Source organism: Diprion similis, chromosome 2 (genome assembly GCF_021155765.1).
Source record: "Diprion similis isolate iyDipSimi1 chromosome 2, iyDipSimi1.1, whole genome shotgun sequence".
Classification (NCBI taxonomy): Eukaryota; Metazoa; Arthropoda; class Insecta; order Hymenoptera; family Diprionidae; genus Diprion; species Diprion similis.
The window spans coordinates 19,152,395-19,172,933 of record NC_060106.1 but is presented as its reverse complement, the minus strand read 5'-3'; the positions used below and the strand labels follow the sequence as shown (position 1 = coordinate 19,172,933).

Here is a 20,539-nt window from a genome sequence, read left to right as displayed (position 1 = left end):
AGAAAAACGGCAAGAACGGTTTGACCATAATTTCATCCGTCGATGAAACTTCAAAAATCGAGAATTTAGCTGAAAAAAAAAACTAGACTCGTGTATTGTCGTGTGCGATTTCCTCTTCGACATGGATATTGATCGATCGAATTCCGACGAGAGGCGAATAGCGCTCGGCACTTCTATATCCTTCGTAATTCAATGTAATTCAAAGTACCTCCGCTGTGCAATCCTATTCGCGTGTAAAATACTCTCATCGTATCGGACAGTCTTAAGGTAAGGACCATCAAAATTATAGACTCCAGAGTAAAACGGTCCGTGATAACACAGCGTGCGTGGTACAGTCGACTCTACATTATCACCGAGAACGAGCCGAGAGTTAGTAGTTTCTGATTGCATACCGCAGACACACACCTATTCCTTATTCGAGCGTCAGTCCTGCGGAAAGGAATCCCGCCATGCAGCAGCGATCGGATCATCATCCTCTTCTCAAAGTTTACGTGACCGTCCTGAGGTAAAATTTTCCGATTACTTACTCGTTGAATGATAATATTAAAAATAATTAGGATCATTTTTATTTCAGGTCTCTCGGCCTGTGGACGATTCCGGCAAAGTCTTGGCCTTTACTGTCGTACCCTTATTTGCTGTACAAGATATTCGTACTACTAATGATCAGTTTTCTCATTGCCACTCTATCCGCCGACGTGTATACCTGCAACGACGATCTCCTCGTCGTGACCGATGACGGTTGCATAATCGCCGGGTTATCAGTGATTCTGATCAAGTTGCTCAGCTTTCAATTGAACCCCGACAAGGTGGAACGAATGATAGATTTCATCGATAAAAACATCAGAGCTCTCCACGAGGAGGGAAGTAAGTCGATTTCAGATCTATAATCGGAAATTGGATTGCTGTTGTGTGGAGACTTTCATTGATTTGTAGAATGGGAAAAGATCCGGTCGTTAAAACACCTTTTGTCAACTATTTCAAGACCCGGAGCACCTCAAGATCTGGAAGTATTACGTCCTGAGGGAAAGAGTAACGATTTACAGCTTCGGAACGATAGGGATGTTCCTGGTGTTCGCGTTGATGTTTTTGACCACCACAGAACCAGGGGAATTGCCGATAAGATCGCAGTATCCTTTTGACGTTGGAAAGTCGCCGATTCACGAGCTGATGTTTTTGTACCAAGGATACGTGCTGAGCGTATCAATGCTCTCGATTCTATCGATGGATAACATAGTGCTGACTTTTTGTAGCCAGATCTTTTGCCATTTGGAAATATTGAAGAAAAATTTTGGAAAGTCTCTCGAAGCCGAAAACCAGAAGGCAGCCATTAACGGTGGAAAAAACCGGCCAGTCGACTTCAGAGGAAACTTACTAAAGTGCGTAAAACGCCATCAAGAGATCATCGAGTTTGTTCAGAGTTTGAACACGTTCTTCAGCCCCTTGATGCTGGCTCAACTAATGGCGAGCAACGTTCTAATATGTCTTACCGGTTTTCAAGCGATTTTGGTAAGGTCCTCAAATTATCGGCACTAGGAATCGTTCACGCGATTCGGGAACAGCTAGCAAAGCGATAATTGAACCCCCTTAAAAGCGCTTCAGGTAGTCGGACAAGCTTCCGGTTTCTTCAAGTTCGCCATTTATTTGAGCGGGGCGTTTTCCCAGCTGTTTTTTTGGTGCTGGTTCGGAAACGAAATGATACATCAGGCAAGTGACCATCGTGTTATTTTCTCTCTCTCTTTTTGCCCCCCTTAAAAATAAGTTTTAATTACTAATCACCGGTTGCGTACCCCTGCACTCGGTCTCGTGCGTAATTACGTCTTGAATTTCGCGCAGAGCACTTCGGTCGCAGAAGTCCTCTGGCTGAGCCCTTGGGAGCTTGAGAAATTGACGTCAATCAGCTCGCTGATAACAATTCCGCTAATGCGAGCAAAGAAACCGTTAAAATTGACCGCCGGCAAGTTCTACGTGATGTCAATGGAGGCTTTTATATCGGTACGTGAGTCCCTAAAAAACTTGTCCTACAGTTCATGTATTCTTTCTTCTTTCATCTTGTCTCGTATAATTATGGATACAAGAGTGTGCAACCAGCCGTTTAAATAGTCGTGATCATTCCAAGGCATGGAATTCATTCATCTATTCACTATAAGTCGACCATGCATGCACTCAACTTAAACTTTCACCGTTTATGTCCACTTTGATGTAGTTTATCAGGATATTTTATTCGCAGGTTCTCAGCGGCTCTTATTCCTTCTTCACGCTGCTGAACAAGATGAACGAATCCGTAAACTAGATCGACGAAAGCTTGGTAGTGGTTGGCGAGTGACGTGGAATTCGCTATTCGCCGTGATGTAGTCTCGTAACTATTACACTAGGTCGACACTTCCTTTAGTTGTCGCTTCGCTATTACACTATGTAACGCGAAAATTGTAGGAACGGTTAAATAAAACGATTCTTCGATGTCGCTGTTGACCGAATAACAGATTTCATGATACCTACAAATCTGAAGTGTGTATTTATTTATCACGGAAGTTAATACACCGACACATTTTACCCGTTAAAAAAATCCTCCTCAAAGATCAACTCCTACGCGCATCGATTGATCGAACAGTGAAACACGCGTGATCAAAATCAGTTGGAATCAATCCGCAGCGAGCTTTGATGCTGCGGCACTTATAACGCAACGTTGTTCACAAGCGGGTGCGAGTTGACTAACTGCACAAACCATTGCGACCATTGTGAAGAGCATGAAGTTGGTACGTATATAACCATCGTTGGAATCGTCGTAAATTTCATACGTTTACTCGTACATGTAATTGCATAATGGACCTTTGTCGGGCTCGCAGTGCATTAAGCAAGTGACGTTTGTCAGTGGAGTCTCGGAAGCAACTCTATAAGGCCATTACGAGCTTCGAACAGCAGGCTATCATCATGGTTCGCTGCGTGAGCCTGCAGTGTCTGGGTGTTAAGTTAGACACACGCCTTTCATCTACTTTCACGTAAAATCTCTGCGTGGGTTTTATTTGGTGGAGGCAACTTCGCGTGTAATTCGAGGTGTAATATCTGCTTGTCGATAATTGGCCGGAATGATTACAAGTGGCCGAATGAGCGAGCGTGTGTCGAAAGTATGAAATCTGTTTAACTTGAGACTGGAAGCTCACTCCCAGGTTTTTTCAACGCAAATATGTGTCTTGTTTGTCCATCCTCTCCAATACGAACACCTATGCATACGGTGGGATTATTGCCGCTGACAATGGGTTGGCAGGTGTCCATCTGGGCGTCGTCGGAGACGCTCGAATCAACGCAAACATCGCATAATATACTCGAGTTTGAGTTATGGAATGGCAGATATAAATCGTGTCCATCGAAAAATTTATCCAGGATTCCGTTAGTATAACACCGAGCGTTTCGAGATCAATTAATACTCTACAGCAGTGTACAAAGCTCGGGTTTTTGTGCGTATTATGTACCTACTCATCTCGTGTACACGACATATAATTACACGTGTGTACAGCGTAGCGGTGAGAAGAGAGTTAAAACATATTTCTTGACGGATTTTGGATACGAAAAGAATGTAAAAATAGAGAAAAACAACGTGACACTAAAAAATCATCACGTACCGATCGCACCTGTTTTACGAAAGTTACGCAACGTAAAATCGACGTTCTGGCAAATAGAGAGTGGCAAAAAATTTCGCTCTTTTCCATCAGTCGAGTGGATTATATACGCATAGAACTTGCTGAGTGCTGCGACATCACGAGGCCATCGAGACTACCGTAATCCTGATCCAGTGATCCGACCATAGTGGTTTGGAAATCGTTCTCATCGGACGAAATTCCTCGAATATATCAAACTGCCGACGTGGATTTGCATCCGACGAATGAAGACGGACTTTGTGGCGCCTGAGGAGTTATTCACTCCTTTATCTTGTTGGATTTATGCAGTGTCCTTATTTAGCCGATGCATCCTGCTCGCAGGATAGTAGAACACACGCGGCGCAGGTGCTTCTAATGCCTCTTGATTCTACGTCTTATTGTTAAGCCAAAGTTGGCGATTGAGGTATATCCGAAGTCTACGTCGGTGGAGGCGATCTCGCACGATGTCCTGCGCCATCGTTTACAGGATCAAAGGCTAAGTGTGCCCTCAGGACTCGGTGTTCTCACTTCTCGTGTGCATAGTGCAAGACAAGTGAAAATTCGTGCTGAATATCCCATGGCAGGAAATAATTATTTCAAAGAATTGTTCGAAATCTTGATTTTTGAAAGTGTCACTGATTAGTAGGACTAGCTTTGACCCTCACCCGCAAAGCCGTTGAATTTACTAGACAAATCGTTTTACTCTGAAGCATTTCTCAGTTTAATCGTGGGGTAATCGAAAGTGAAAACAAGCACGTGCAGCAAATACGTATAAGTAATTTTCACTCTTGACGAATTACGTAAAAGTGGTTAAAAGGCAGGATTCAAGGATCATCGGGGCTCGATGCACCGAAGGATTATTCAATCGGTCTCGAATACGTGACGGAAAAAAAGAGGAAACATAAATCTCATTAATGGAATCTGCAAGTGCAGCTGCGATGAAACCAATAAACCGTTCGTGATCCGTAAGGCTTAATAATGTGCAATTACAGTGTAAATTTATAGAGATGTTAGTAGCATATATAGCTTGCTACTTTCACGGTCTAATCGCTCAGCGTGATTTTCCCTTGATTCTAATGGTCGGCAGTGAATTTAGCAATTACAAACGCCTTATAATTCTCAGTCTAATCACGCTCGGTAATATACGTTTCTATCTGACATAGAAAAGACAGAAGATCCCATAACAGTTGTTCAAAGTGAAGTAATATGTGATTGAAAAAAGCGGTAAGCATTCGAGAGTCGAATCAAGATCAATCCACCTAATGGAGTATGGCAATATCCATGAATAATGGAAATTCCTATAAGAATTGGTTTTATCACCGCAAGACTAATCAATATACATTCTTCCTCTCTTTGAGATATATAATCGCCATGTTGAAGTTAACCTTTGGAACGAATTGACGAATCTCGATGAACGCCGCATATGTATGTATGTACTTACATTCACAATACATAGGTACATACAAGAATCAGTCTAAACCACAGAGAACATACCAGAAAACCTGAGTCTCTATAGTAACGAGTTATAAATCGTTGTCTGAAAAAAATAACACGTAATGAACTGTGATGATGAATTGTTTATCGAGCAAGTGTACGCAGTATAAACGATGATAGAAAAACGTCGATTTATCAAAGAACCAACAGACTAATCATAGCGCCATTTTACTCGAAGATGGGTCTTTTAGAAGTGTAAAATCTAGGCCTAAAACTGCAGTTATTCCATTCTTGAAACAAACAACAAAAAGACGATGACGGTGATGTGTAGAATGTAATCCATAGCGCACCTCACACGTTGTCGCAGACCTCGACGTTGGTGTTGGTAAACGTGGTTACCGAGAGCTGCTACCTCCAGGAGCAGCGAGCGTTGACCCACAACGGCGTTTCGTATAATAATCACGACCATCGTCGAAGAGGCAGAGATGTACGCACGAGCCGATGTGCGGATGGTTAGATGTCAGTGTCCAGGTATGATATCACGGGGACACCGTAATGGTGACACTCCTGACTAAAAATGTTGAAAACATTAGGAATTTATTCGGTCGGCGACGTCTTACCATCACCGGTGTTGAAAAGCGTGGTCGCTACCACTCACAAATGCAGACGCAAACCGATGGGTGAAATGTACACACGACCATACCATACACTCATGCCACATCGACACACACACACACACGCACACACACACACACATACACAGACAGACGAGACTGCCAGGCAGACTAATAAATGTCATCGTAAATCCAAAGGAGCTTGAGATTCTCTCACTGAAAGGCGACGATCGTCATCGAGGCCTGCAGGGCAAGGCGATGCCATGCCACAACAAACAGGCAGGCTAGGCTGTTGCAGCCTCCGTAACTCTATCCATTACACTATAATCTACTAATCCACTGTGTGTAACAACCTGCAACGGTTCGCTTTACAGCTTCGAGAAAATTCATTGTCTTATTATAAAATATCTCGCCGAGGGATGATTAGTGTACACCTCACTGGCGAACTCTGAAATTACTCATCACCAAAGGCTGCATTTATACCGCAGTTGGCACCTACGATGAAGGTAAGACGGTGTCTTTAATGTATGGAGACTATTGGGATGTCATGTTGAAACGTGATGGTTTTGCTGTTTCAGCTTCACTGGGTATCTGCAGATGGTTTCGAATGACGATTCTGCTTTTACCAAAACTTTGACTTCAGCCGAAGGTACCAAAGCTTGCTAACGATGAGAGTGAGCTGGGCGAATACAATCCTTCAGTGCAGTTTGCTTCGAGGATTCCTCGCGGGTTCTGGTCACTTCCTAGACAGATGGTATCCTCGCCACATGTTGGCTGTATGGGTACCTTGGGTAGCCATGATCGTTGGTTATATTATCGCACGACATCCGCATTTATACCCGAGTTCAACAATCTGTTGCAGAGATTTTCATCTCGTATACTACGGTGTTGAGAATGTATACCGACAGCAGAACCTACATGTCTTCGAGTAATTGAAGAAGACTTTCTGAGGTGTGGATTAAACCTCGACGACCTCTCGGCAGCTGCGTAATAGATTCTTAGTTTCAGTGGCGAATGGATAACCGAAGTTTTTTCACTCTACTTTTGACTGTTGCAAAATGTTGCGATTAAAAATTGGCAAACGATTGAAATGGAATTGTAACTTGAATTCAAGGACCGTTCAAGATCAATTACGAAAATCAGTATTACGAATTCACTCACTGCAGAGGTCAAAATTTCATTCGGCAAACCGCGATTCCGTCTCGACACCGCATGTAATCTGCTTCGTACTGTATTTCCCTGCGGCAAGGCCGCAAGGACGTGTCTAGGAAAAAAATTTAGGAGATTATTTACATTCCGAAACGTTTACCTGACTCGGGACTTGATCTTCGAGTCGGGAACTCGCCGCGTCTGAAATCCTTTGCGGAATTTTATGCATCCCACGTGTAACCGTAGTTTCAACAAAATCTCATAATCATTTCAATGCAAACGAGTTTTTATACGTGACGAGTATCAGGTTATTAAAATTTTTTACATCACCTGCACAGCGATTTTTCTTAGCGAGCTACATATTAATTTTTACGCCATGAAAAAGTTGTGTAACAGTTTTTTAGTATTCAATTGAATCTTTTCATACGTATTAAAAGTGAATTTTTCAAATTTGTCACCGATTTTTTTTTTTCAGTCGATTAAATAGGGAATTGGATCCGGAAGATTCAGCGGAGCGCAAATGAATATAAAAATGAAAATTTACAAATAAAATTGAGATATCTCGTTTCACGGCAAATTGATTTTCGAGCAAATGGGCGCGGCGGAATCCAGTGGAGATCGACGAAAATTCGACATTCAAAATATCGGATGCGAGTGCGTGTTTCTTTTTTTCACATTTTCAATGAAACTACTTTTTCTCAAATTTACTTCCTAGTATCTGAGATATTACGCCGGAATTTCTGTGCACGAGAGTGAAATGTATTTAATATTGTGACGTTTTATAAGACCATAAAATAAAAGGCAACTAAATTATTAAACAACGATACATAAAACAATTATAGATAATATTGTAAAGAATTATTCACTTATTTTACGGAATCAATTATCCACATATATATATGTATATAAAATTGATAATGTAACGTATTAGATTACTTCCACTACTCGGCGCAGGCCAACAAACTAGACCTGATGGTCTAATATTATCCCGAAGATGCAATAAATATAAAATTCAAGTGAGACTATCATAAAAGAAAACGAAAACGAATAAATAAAGACCTCGGATAATATCGTTAAAATGTAGGTATAGGAAATGGTGTAGCGTTTCGAAGAATGTGTATATATATGTCTACTTTTAAAGGAGTTTGACTGTACATCTTGAGTGTGTAGTTAATTGAATAACGAGATTTTCTATGTTTATTGTTTCGAGTATCGTCGTATTTTACTTCTTAATTTGCTACCTGATCAGGATTTATTTTTACTGCACTTCACAGTAGTTTGTTTAAGGGGGTGCCCTGATCGATTTGGACGTTCACGTACGTCCATATCTCCAAATATCAAAGTCCACGTATTTTAAATGCAAAAAATAGTTTAACAGTCTCATTCTATACACAATCCTGAATAAAAGGACTCGAATAAATTTTCATTTGATGCAGAAATAAAAATACATTGGACTGTTTTTGTTCAGAACTGTGCGTAGGATGGAGCTGGCTGTTTCGATGAGACTGGTTATGTTATAGATTATACGGAAAAGAGAGGCGAGATAAAATACTAACACGGAACGAAGAAGCAGAAGAGAAGAAAAAGAGAGAAAAAATACACAAACACAGAATAAGAAATAAATTTAAATGGAGAGGATCATTCGAACGGGACATTCCGGATCGCGTATCCTACGAAAAAATTCAACCAGAATCATCGTTGACATTTTTTACAGTACAGGTAATGAGATAAATTCCGTCAGCACGCTAAGAGAGAGAGGGAGAGAGCGAAGTTAGAGACGTGTTTTCTGAATAATTACATATATATATATATATATATATATAACATATATGTGTATTTGGTACTTGAAACTGGAAATAAGAAAGGTGAAAGAGAAAGAAAAAAATGAAATGCAAATCCAAGCACGAAAAGGCAATCTAAGTTTAAAAAAAAAAAGAAAGAAAAAATCATCCCGGAAGTGATTGATTACCTATACATCATTCAAAAGTTAACGAGGATTGACAAGTTTTCAAAAAAACTAATTATCGAAGTATAATAACATATATATGTATACCTGTACAGGAAATAATATAGATCGCTTAGTTTTAATTCTTACGAAGAACTGAACGATTGGAAATTAATATTTTGCAATCAGCATTCCAGTAATCAATCCAATTACAATAGAATTTTTTTTCTTTTCATATGTTTTTAGTTTTAAGAAACAATCGTTTGGTCACGTGTTTTCTCTTTTCATTTGAAACAAAGTTAAAACTGATACAAGTCCAGTTTTAAACATGTATCGTGTGACGTCGTGAGTATGCTGAAGTGCATTATTCGTGTGTAGAAAAAAAAAAAAAAAAAAAATTGAAATTTGATTGTACGTAACTTCTGCAATTGACGTTTTTTAAATTAATCAAACCAACGATCTATAATTGTTCGAAAACATTATATACCAATCCATACACATGTATATATGAAACGATCAACTTCCATTGACTCTCTCTCTCTCTCTCTCTTCAATTAGCATGAATTTTTCAAACTGTAAAGTATCTGTGAAATTGAAATCTTCAATTATATCAAACATTTATCAAATTCTGATAAAAAATTTTGAATCCATCTTTCTTTACCCCGAAATTAAAAATTTCTTTTCGTTAAAACAAACTAAAAAAATTCTTCTTTTTAGGTAAAAATCTGCATAAAAAGTGACTTGGAAAAAAAAAAAAAAAACAACAAGAGGTTAACACGAGCGTCAAGTTTGGGCGGCAGGTGAGTCCTCCCAGGTTGCATGGGAGGCCGGCGTCTCAAAGGAGGGAAAGAGAGGGAGAGGGAGAGAGAGAGATATATATATAGAGAGAGAGAGAGAGAGAGAGAGAGAGAGAGAGAGAAGCGAAAGAGAACTTGATAGTAAATAGAGCGAGAGAGCGAGAGCCGCGTTCGCGTTGTGCAGAGGCTTTGGAAGCCCGGCACAAACTACCCGACCACCGCACTGTGCGGACGAGCAAATCTCCGACTACCCGAGAAATCTGCGCTGCACACGCGGATCGAATAAAAGTTTACACGAAGCACCCGCGCCTCTACAAGAAATCGCTGAATTTAGAACGTTGAAGTAAATCGGCGATCATCAGAGCACCGAACTTTTGAGAGTTCGATCGCAGGAAATTGGACGGGAGCGAAGATTTTTTATTGAAATAAGTTCGGTCGCGAGAATTCAAAAATAGAAATTTTTTTTTTTTTCTCACGCTTTTCATTTCTAAGCCTCGATTTTTCGTTTAGTTGTTATTTAGTTCTCAGTAGATTTTTGGATTTTTCTTCTTCTCGGAATATCACCGGTTTTTGAGAACTACCGATCGAACGATTTGTAGATTCTTTTTTTGTTCTTTTTTGATTTTTGTTGGTTTTTTTTTTTTTTTTTTGGTTCAATTCAATTCGATTTAATTTATTCATTGTGGATGACGTTTTTTGCGAACACGATTCAAGCCTCGCGGTTGCGAGATATAAAAAATCGGTCGCCGCTTTCGCGCCAGCATGACGAGGAAAAGGTGGCGTTATCAAATGGACGTTTTTTAAAATTGGCCAAACTTGGTTAGTAAAACTTTCATTTAATTTGAGGAAGATAAATACAACAACTTTTAAACACAAGTCAACAAAGATATCTTCATTGAAGGATAGAAAAAAAAAAAAAAATTTTCAACTGAAGTTTACAGTTTCGATCAAAGTACTGATCACAATAATTGGCTAAAGCTAAGAGAGAAACAAAAAGGGATTGAGTAAAAAACAAAAAAAAAAAAAATACTGCTTTGTAAAAACAGGTAAAACGAAGAACTAATCGACGATAAAAATAAATAAATAAATAATTAAATGATAAAAAAACAAAACATTCGTGTTTAAATTCACAAATTGCACGGTGATTGAATAGAGGAAAAATTAATCCAACGACGAATTTTATTTCACCGAATAAAATCAAGTAAATAGGGAAAGAAGAAATTCGTTGAATAATAATTTGTGCCAGTGTTATTGCATAAACTTAAATATTGCATCCCTTCGAAGCTGACGAACCTGCGGAGACGGTTTTTCGACGAAAGTGCAGCCGGGAGTAGAAAACAGGTAAGAAAATTACAGAACGACGATAAACGGAAGAAAAAAAGTGATGCGGTGTAATTAAATGAGAAGATACCTTCTCGAGTAGGGTAATAAAATCTGATGATTCGCGACGCCGTTTATAACATAGAATTGCAACTGCAATGCACTCGGGCACTTGGCGTGATTTTATAAGAACGTCGGCAACGAGCCGTGAGCTGAAGGATCATGGTCAAGATCTCGTAACTACTGTGCAAACCGTTTAATCGCGATTCTAGCCGCCGAGGCGCGCTGAGATTATTGTAATCGTAAACGTTTTTTTTTTTTTTCGTTACTTTTATTATTCATCTCTACATGTGAATGAATAATAATCGAGAAGGAATTATCCTTGAGTTGTATTTCTATCGTTTTCTGGCTTTGCGAGTTTGCAGGTTTTATATATATATATATATATATATATATATATAAGAGTGTAAGTGAAAAATCGATTTGCGAGTGAATAAAAAGCGACATTAAGAGGATTTCGATTTCTGTGATTATTTTTTTTATGTCTATTTTATTCACTAACTTATTTACAATATATCCAATTTTAACGCGATTGGAAGTTCATTATCGTACGTGCAATTATATAAAAAGTACGCATCTAGTCACGCTAACCGGTTTTAACCGCAAGGAATGTAAAAAACTGATGATAAATGATTTCCAAATTGACGCGAGGGAATTATTCGTAAGTTTTTTTTAACCAACGCGGTGATCAGAGGGTCAAGGATTACCCAGGATAAACTGTGCGGAATATTTCGCTGCAGAAAAGCTAAGTGTGAAATGATTTTGAAGAATTAAAATGACCTGGATTCAGATTTTTTGATAAAAATTTAGAGATCAAAGCTGCAGAGAAATTATTCCGGGTAAAAAATGTGGGAATAAGGAAAGACTGGATCAAAGGTTATGGCCGTCACCTTAAAATTTTGTGTGAAATATTTCTCTCCTCCATAAATTAAACGCTCAATTATTTGATGCCTTTAATTTTTGGAATTCCGATTCCTAGTCGTGGTTAATGAATCAATAAATAAAAAACTACCGAGTCCGCATGTTGCACAAGCGGTGTTTTAATTTCCATTCGGATTTGAAGCTGAAAAGTAACTGTTAAAAGATTTCGTAAATTAGTTGTGTGAACGGAATTTCATCGTACAGTAAATCCAGTGTTTCAAAATTAGCCGCAAACAATTTTGAATCTTATCAACGTGTATCATTTTCTCGAAAATAAAGATTTCGAAGATTTTTAAGACACTCTTGAAAGTGTCGGTCTTAAAGTAAAAATCTCAACCAAGGGAAGAAAATTTCAACTCGCGAATGTGATTAAAATTCATCTAAAGCGAATCGAAGAAGCCTAAATTATTGTTTCACTCCATGATTTATTTATTTATTTATTTTTTCCTTTATTATCTTCAGCAACTGACAGCGATTAGCAGTGAAGTCAAGCGAATAAATTATACGACTGAAATGAAACTCTCAATTAGTTCAATCTTTCTAGATAGCGTCGAGACAGCAGTAAAGTAAATTGATGAGTTTCTTGACGGGAATCAATTTACCACTTTAAGAAGGTCTCGACGTCGAGAAGATTTTCTCCCTCTTATTGCCGGCTAATCACAGCAGTACTTTTTCCATCTCCATGCACCGTACTTTGTCGGTATGCGAGGGTTGCACTTGTGTTCATCCTAATTGACCTCACCTGTTGGCTTTTAATTACCCCTGATAAAACGTGGTACGAGTTTCTAATTATTTAACCGCATTCCAGATCATTTTTTGCCCCGAATCGTGACTTTTGAGAAAATATCCGCGAAAATGAAAGAAAGAAAAATTTACGAAAACGGATTGCAAATCGATCGATATGGTTGGACTGTTTTTTTTCTTTTCTTTTTTTGTTTTTCGCCAACGACTTGATCGACTTTATCATTTTTTCTGCACATCTCTCGACTCAATGGCGATGGCTCGTCGCTCATGATGCGAATCCGCAAACCTGCAATAACGATAATTTATCGGCCGTTATACATGGAGCGGAGATAATGCGAATGAAAATTATTGGTTCAGAGTATAAAATCAAAGATCGTCGAAGACAAGCCTGACTGAAGTAAAGACGCGAACGAAACTTCCTTAGATGGCCTAGATTTTCTTCTACAACACGCTTCTTCCTAATATTTATTTATCATTATCTATACAATTTCAGCAAAAAAATTTCAGACTCTTTATCGTTTACCAAAATTTCTTCGCAATCATTTTTTTTTTTTTTTTTTTTCTCCACTCTGTCGAAAAATAATAATTAGCCTAATCTCGACGTAATAAAGCGCTGCAATTTTTTTTATCGACGGAACTATTAGCTCTATTAGCGATTTATGCAAATGCGTATCGGCATCGATTACTCAGGTCTTTTTCATCCATAGCTTGCGAGATTTTACAGATCAATGTTATCGCGATTCCCGATATCCGTTATATATTTCAGATCCTAAGTGGAGTCGCTGCAGCTGCGTTATACTGTCTCGAGACAAAATTTACGGCTATAACTAAAGCGAAGATGGTATTTCGTTGTACGATATAATCACAGCAGCCGTGCGAATTGTGTGTTTAAGCTTGATCCATTAGCGCGACGTTTTTGTTTGTTCGCGATGTAAAAATCCCGGCAAAATTCCCAGGAATAAACCACAGTGCTCGAGCCGTATAATTTTTGACTGCCGCAGGACGATTTTAACATTCCTGCAATGTGGCAGGATCCAAACTGCCTATATATATACATATATGGGGCATTCCAAGAGAAATCGAGGAGTATTTGCCTCGTGTCATCAGATCCTTGCATAACTTTTTTTTTCGCATTGATTCCACTTCAAAAGAGGCCTGATTTTTTTAAAAGAATTTTCTCGCTAAGCCTAATCTTTTTATGTTTTCATCTTTTTTTACTGAAAAAAAAAAAGATTTTTCTTATTTAGTTTGAAAAATATGCAAAATATTAAAATTTTCCAAGACACGTTTTATTTTTGTTTTTTCTTTTCCCGCTTCTGTAAAGACTATTAGGATTTGATTTATTTATTTACTTGTTTTTTATTTTGGAAAATAGAAAAAAATGTTTAAAAAAAATATATATATATATATGGCAATCGCGGCCCACTTTCTAAAATTATGATAGATAGATTACTCATTTTTGACCCAGAATCGGTGGAAAAAATTGCAGAATTTTGGAAAATGGTGGTTTTTTTTTGGTTGGCGAAAAAATTCTTTAAAAAAATTCGGCTTCTTTTGAAGTGGAAGAAATGCAAAAAAAGAAGTTATGCAAGGATCTGATGACATGAGGCAAATGACTCCTCGTTTTCACTTGGAATGCCCCATATATACACACACACACATACATATATATATATATATATATATATATATATATATATATATATGCACCGATACAACGATATTTCCCCTCTTTTACAACCGGTGATTCGCCACACATTATAAAGATAAGCCGCGTGCGTTAATTCGCGAATGAAAAAATTTTTTCTTCCCGCCCCTCGATGCGGTGAAATTCGCGAATTGTCGCGGATTTTCTCATGCGGTCGCGGCGGCGGCGGCGGCGGCGGCGGCGGGGAAAACGGGCATTATTTTTTAATCTCCCAATTAAAAAAGATCCGTGATTACCCAGCCCCGATTACCGTTCTCCACCTCGGGGTCTTCAAATTGCCTCAAACCAGTCCGCATGCACTAATGACATGGCCGCTGCTTTCGCCACCCAAGTTCAATTTTTGCGGTATCGTTGCCCCCAGTCATTTCCTTTCCAACTTTCCGCTGCTCATCCTCGTTCCTTAATTTTTATACATTGCATCGTGCGAATGCGATCTTTTTCAACTTTTTCAACTTTATCGTATTCTTCTTTTTTCTTTCCCTACATTAATTTTGTCATCACGTACATCCGGGTTTTTTTGCATTCATTGAAATGCGAAGACTTAAATGATAAGGTCGTAGATGCGATTTATGTTGTTCGTATTTGCTTTTTGGAAATCGGACGTATGACAGTAACGTCTGAATAAATGAATAAGTAACTCGTGACCGCTTCGAAGAAGCTGGTTAAACTTGTGCGAATTTAGAATACCGGGTTTCTAGGTTGGGTGAAATTTTTCATTCTTTCTTTTCTTCTTTTTTTTTTTTTGCTTCTTTTATTCTGTATTTTCCCTTCTTTTTTTTATATTTTTGTTTTCTCCACTTACTGCGTATGTATTTCGATCTGTCTTCTACATAATCATACGGAAGAGATTTATATCAACGAGAAGTACATATTCGAACGAGATTGTTTGTGAAAATTTTTAGGATTTATAGCATCATTATTTATTACACATCTACACGTGAACTTGTTGTTACATTAATAATTGTCAGTGTATATGATTTTGATCATCTGGTGCTACACTATGAAGAGGAATTGTCAATGCTGTTTCTCAAACGCTTATGGAACGTACAGTCAAGTTAAAAATTTGTTAAAACAAAAATAGTTGAAAATGGGTTCGCGCGATCTGAAAAACATTTTCGAACTCCAAATTTGGACTGCAGTAAAAATCCATGTATCGTTTGTGCGATTTTAACACGAAGTGCGTAATTTTTTTCACGAATAAAGTCTCTTTCAAAATCGGTTCAGACAAATTTCTCTTTTCAAGTTTGCCAGTTGGTAAAAAATATACGACATGTGTAAAATCGTTGTAATTATTTACCGGTGATAAACTTTCGATTCAGCCAGAAATGCAATGCTTCCATTTAAAATCCGAATCGTACGATTCGTAGAGAATTAATCTACGAATACAATGCGCTATTGTTTATCAAAATTGGACGAGCAATATGGATCTTCGGTTAAAAAAAAACAAAAAAAAAAAAACAGTAGACTGATGATGTTATTTCTATAGTAAGTACTTCCTCAGTGTCTTCATACTTTTTTTTTTTCTATTACACACATCAGGAAGATTTTTTCAACTCGACGTAACAACAATTCAGCTTCACAGTGACACTTTGCGATCGTTTTTTGTTCCCTCCATAAACGCGTACTCGTTGCAAAAAATTATTGCCCCAAGTGTACGCCCGATTACACATGGGACGAGCCATTTTTCATGTGGTAGTCGAGAGGAGAATATGATCATTAATCAAGCGATAATTGGCAGACTGTCAATTTTCGTATTCGTGGATCGGTGGTGGTTTTTATTTTTTTTTTTTCTTCTTCTTCTTTATTTTAGTTCGTTTTTTTTTTTTTTTAATCATATACTCAGAACGTTTAAAACGAATTAACCTGCATCATGAAGACGATTTTTAGTAATTTTACCAAGCAATTTGAATTATGGAGATTTTTCTTCTTTCCCGTGAACATGGAATTTTGTTCCAGACGAAGACGCCCATAGAAAAAAAAAAAGCAAATAAAAAAAAACAAAAAAAAAAAAACGAACAACAAAAAGTGAAAAATAAGAGAAAAAGGAGAGGAAATAGACGGTTTTAATGACCCCAGCAGCTGACGATCGTGCGGCGTTTTTGACCGCAGCTCGTTAGGAGGGTAATAGATCACCACGGGTGAGAGCAGGTCTTCCGCGTGACCTTGAAAGGCCGACTCTCCTGCAAGCTCGGCGGGTAGAGAAGGAACGGGCGGGTCGTCGAGACGACAAGGTTCTCATGGACGTGTGTCGAGAGGTGTGCCGAGCTGCCGAGCTGCCGGTGTAGACGAGACACGACGCGACGCCACCGTCACCGCCACGCCTCGTTGCTCCAGTTTCGCTCTTTCTTCTCTCGGCCTCTCGCTTCGTCGTGGCGTTCGTTCCCCAGGGCGATAAGTGTACTTATTCCGTGACTCGCGATGCTCTAGCAACCTTAAGAGCCGCTGCCTACTACTGGGTTTCAGATCCGAATCAGACTCGTCAAGATGGCGCCGACATGGTCGATCAGATGATCGTTTTTAGCGAATAAGGCGACTTCCGCTGCGCGGAAAACGCCGTGCAAACTGCCAGGAGGTTATTTCGATACCCTGAGTCGATCTGCGGTGAAAAATACGAAGAAAAACGAAGTTTATTTTTAAATATGGAAGACGCAGATTCCGCCGCTAGGTGGCGATTGATTGGCATGAGGCGAGTTTTTAGGTTACCACCAAACGTAGTAAGGCAATAGACTTTTTATTCGGCACTCAACTGTTCGCAAGTTCGAAATGGTGTCTGCTGTACGATTTGGTTAATCTATCTTTGAGAAAAAAAAAAAAAAAACTTGCCTGCTCTGTCGGTAAAATCGTGAAACAAAAGGAACTGTTTGCAGATCCTAATCGAGATACACATCAAGCATCAAGCGCTGTTTCAGAACATGCGAATTGTTGAATGGTGAGTAAACGAGGGTCTGCTTCGTTTCTACGTCCGATTCACGAAAGTATATCATCGCCTTAAGCCCCGAGGAGTCTCTCGCTATCGAATTGCTCGCTTTTCCGCGGCTAGTAGCCGCGCAACTCGCTTTGCGACTCGGCCGCGTTTAAACGAATGCCCTCGCGTTTTCATTGATGACTATGACTGCATGTGACTCGGTCTCTTCTACAGATAAGCGAAACTCGGTTAGGCGCCTCTTGTTGCGCAGGATGTGCGCATAGAACGATCGGCACGCGACTCGGCAGGTTGGTACGACTTACTATACGGTTGTAATAATTGCCGGTGCCTCGAGCGATGAGTTATTATTGCGTATACTGATATAAACTATCCTTGGGTGTAAACCACGTGCATAAACAGGCATTTTATTGTTCGCCGGTGAAATTATGAAAAAAAGATGAAAAGAAAGAAAGAAAGAAGAAAAGATCTTTAGAAGCGGTTAGTTTCGATGTTGTTTTTCTCGTTCACCTGTACGCAAGTTGCAAACTTGTATTTTCGTGTTTTACGGTAGTTTTGACATTTTTTTGGACGTGTTTTTTCGGGACACTTTTTTTTAAATCTCTTTTTTTCCAATTACACATGATCCTAGATTCCTTGGAGTCGACTTGCTTAATTCATTCATATAAATTAACTTAATGACTTGTCATTTTGACAATTTAATATCCTGACCTTTTGCAACGCCTACATGCATATTATAAAGAAACCCAGACATCGAAACGTTTAAGCAGTCGCGTCTGCTTAACGGCGAAAAAAATTATTAACCGTTATGGTTATTCTTGTTTTTATTATTTTATGCAGTTATAATTATACGTAAGCGTTGGCCAGATGAGAATTGATTATTGCACGAAACAAAATAGCTTATCCGTTGCTTAGTAGGTATTTCAGATAATTTTAGCAATTTTTTAAACTGACGCACAACCTGCCATACTTCAAACATACGAATTTACAATCCTTTTCAATCCTCTTCTTTGTGAAAATTTTTCGACAATTCTCTATCGTCTCCATTCTGTTTTTTTTTTTTTTTTTTTTTTTAAATTTCAAATCTGCGTTATTCGATTGTTAGAATATCTCTGAACCTGTATAGGAATAAAAAAAAATTGCATCTCACGACGAAAAAACCCTAATTACGTGAAAAAATTCATTCGTCGTCTATTCATGAGCTTCTTACTTTTTTTCATCTAAAATTCTCATCATGCCTGACATTTCTAAGACGAATTAAAATTTTTTTAACCATGGTCAATCATGTTATACGTGGACAGTTTTAATTGAACATTGCTAAAATTTATCTAAGTGTAATAAACATTCATCCAAAAATGTAAATATACGTTATACGTGGGCAGTTTTGATTGAAATTTACAAAAATTTATCTAAGTATAATAAATGATGATCCAAAAGTGTAAATAGATATCTATAATTCAATTCTTGAAATTTAATTTCTATGCAAAAAATCGGACTTTGATTTGTGAATTTTGCATAACAGGAATGCAAATTGCGCGTGACAACTAAACCGTAAAATTGCCCGGCTGTGTATGACTTCGGAAACGTTCCCGATCAGTAATCGGAAGGAGATTTATTGCGCTTTGGATACCTTGTAGGTATTCGATGAGCGTGCAATGAACGATGCTTGATCGCCATCTAATCAGGCGTTCGATCTTCTTCTAATCTCTGCCGTTCTCGCCTTTTCTCGTCGGCTGCCTTTTTTTACTTCGCATGTTAATAATTCTCTCCGTGATCGTACTGTACAAACGCACTCGGGAATGAGAATGAGATAATCGTGTTCAACGAGGCGCCTTTATTATTACACAGATTTCTACAAACGGTCGCGCCCAAAATTACGCCGGATTACGCTCGTTTAAATATTTACTGATAGTCTTCCGTCTATTTCGTCTATTTTATCTGATCGCGGCGTTTTTATCGCTATACTATACTATGGATGGTTGTTGAAACATTTTTATACGTCGCATCGAGTTTTTAAATATTTTTTCAGATTTTTCGAAACCATTTTAAGATTTGCAATTTGTTTTTATCAGCAAAATGGAGAATGAGAAAAAAATTTTTTGCGAACAATCTGAAATAATTTTCAAAAATCCAATGCGGCATATAAAAATGTTTTGAAGAAGCTTGAAAACAGTAAAAAGGGAAAATTGGCCGACTTTGGGTCCAAGCTAAAAAATTTTGACATCTGACGTAGAATTTTTCAGAATTTTTTCATATTTTCAATTTTAATCGGTCGATAAAATCGTTTCTAATAATTGTAGGAAATTCAAATTGAGTTGAAAAAAAACTGAGGACCTTTCAAAGTGAAAACAATCATAAAAAAAAAAAAAATTGCGTGCAAGTGTGAGAGGTCAAGGGTAAAACCCAGTTCGAATTGGCGTGGAATGCCTCGTATATATTTGATATTTTCCGATACAGGGGAAAAATGCTGTTATAACAGATAATCGAAGTTCGTTCAGCGCGTTCTGAGGTATTTCAACGCCTTCAACATGACGTAGATTTATCCGTTGCATAATTGAGGGCAATTCAGGGATGAGGGAAAAACTTAGCGAGTCATAAAAGCGGTTTTTGCTGCTAGATGGTAGAAGCGTGTGGATAATAAACCGTCTATTAATCTGCGATCGTCTCTCTCGTTTTACTGTTTGACAATAATTAACCAACGATAATCATTACTCGACGATGAAACGTGACGCGGAATATTACGATGGAATAATTATACTTTGTGAAAAAACTTTCTTACACCTTCCCCATCATCATTATTATTATTATTATTATTATTATCCTCATTTTTATCGTTGTACGATATACAATTCTATTATCTATGCACTGCAGTTTCGTAGAATGAAACCCTCGTAGAATCTAAACAAAAAGAATCGATAAATTGAATGTATAAAATTAATTTTTTTTTATTTCTGCATGTCAAAAGCGAGGAAGTTCCATGGGCGTGGATTTCGAACATTGTTTGAATATCGAATTCATATTTTATATTGACAAAAACGAGAGGAAAGATACGGTAAAGAGGAAACAGCTGTAGTTTAACCATCGGGAGTAGAAAGTTGAAAAAAAGAAAGAAGAAAAAACGAACTCGCGTTAATCGAAAAGATTGAAAAGTTTTTCTGTATTTTTATGTGCATTGAATGTAAATAATTGGTTTTTTTTATTTAAAACTCATTTTTTCATAGCATCGATTTGAATCCCATATTTTTTCGCGGTTTACCGCTTTTCTTCGATCTCGTTCCTTATGCTTTTTTTT

At 38.2% G+C, this 20,539-nt stretch overlaps 2 protein-coding genes across 5 annotated transcripts in view; both read left to right on the top strand.

Annotated features, from left to right (window-relative positions):
- The first annotated feature begins 251 nt into the window (after window positions 1-251).
- Window positions 252-9,626, top strand: LOC124415886 (odorant receptor 13a-like). 4 transcript variants are annotated; one of them, XM_046896586.1, is made up of 7 exons: window positions 252-505; window positions 575-864; window positions 983-1,127; window positions 1,251-1,506; window positions 1,600-1,704; window positions 1,834-1,996; window positions 2,228-2,389. In XM_046896586.1, exons 1-7 carry the CDS (start codon window positions 450-452, stop codon window positions 2,350-2,352), a joined length of 1,140 nt encoding a protein of 379 aa, XP_046752542.1. In that variant the 5' UTR covers window positions 252-449; the 3' UTR covers window positions 2,353-2,389. The 4 variants fall into 4 exon arrangements, with proteins under 4 accessions (XP_046752542.1, XP_046752539.1, XP_046752541.1 ...); XM_046896585.1 differs by adding an exon at window positions 9,616-9,626 and having other exon boundaries at window positions 256-505; window positions 983-1,506; window positions 1,834-1,992; window positions 2,228-2,311; XM_046896583.1 differs by having other exon boundaries at window positions 253-505; window positions 983-1,506.
- Window positions 9,627-10,760: 1,134 nt separating this feature from the next.
- The window catches only part of LOC124415885, a 77,224-nt gene continuing 67,445 nt past the window's right edge, over window positions 10,761-20,539 (top strand). The window contains exon 1 of the mRNA XM_046896581.1: window positions 10,761-10,912. The gene's annotated coding sequence lies outside the window, so the exon portion shown is untranslated. The remainder of the gene's footprint in view (window positions 10,913-20,539) is intronic.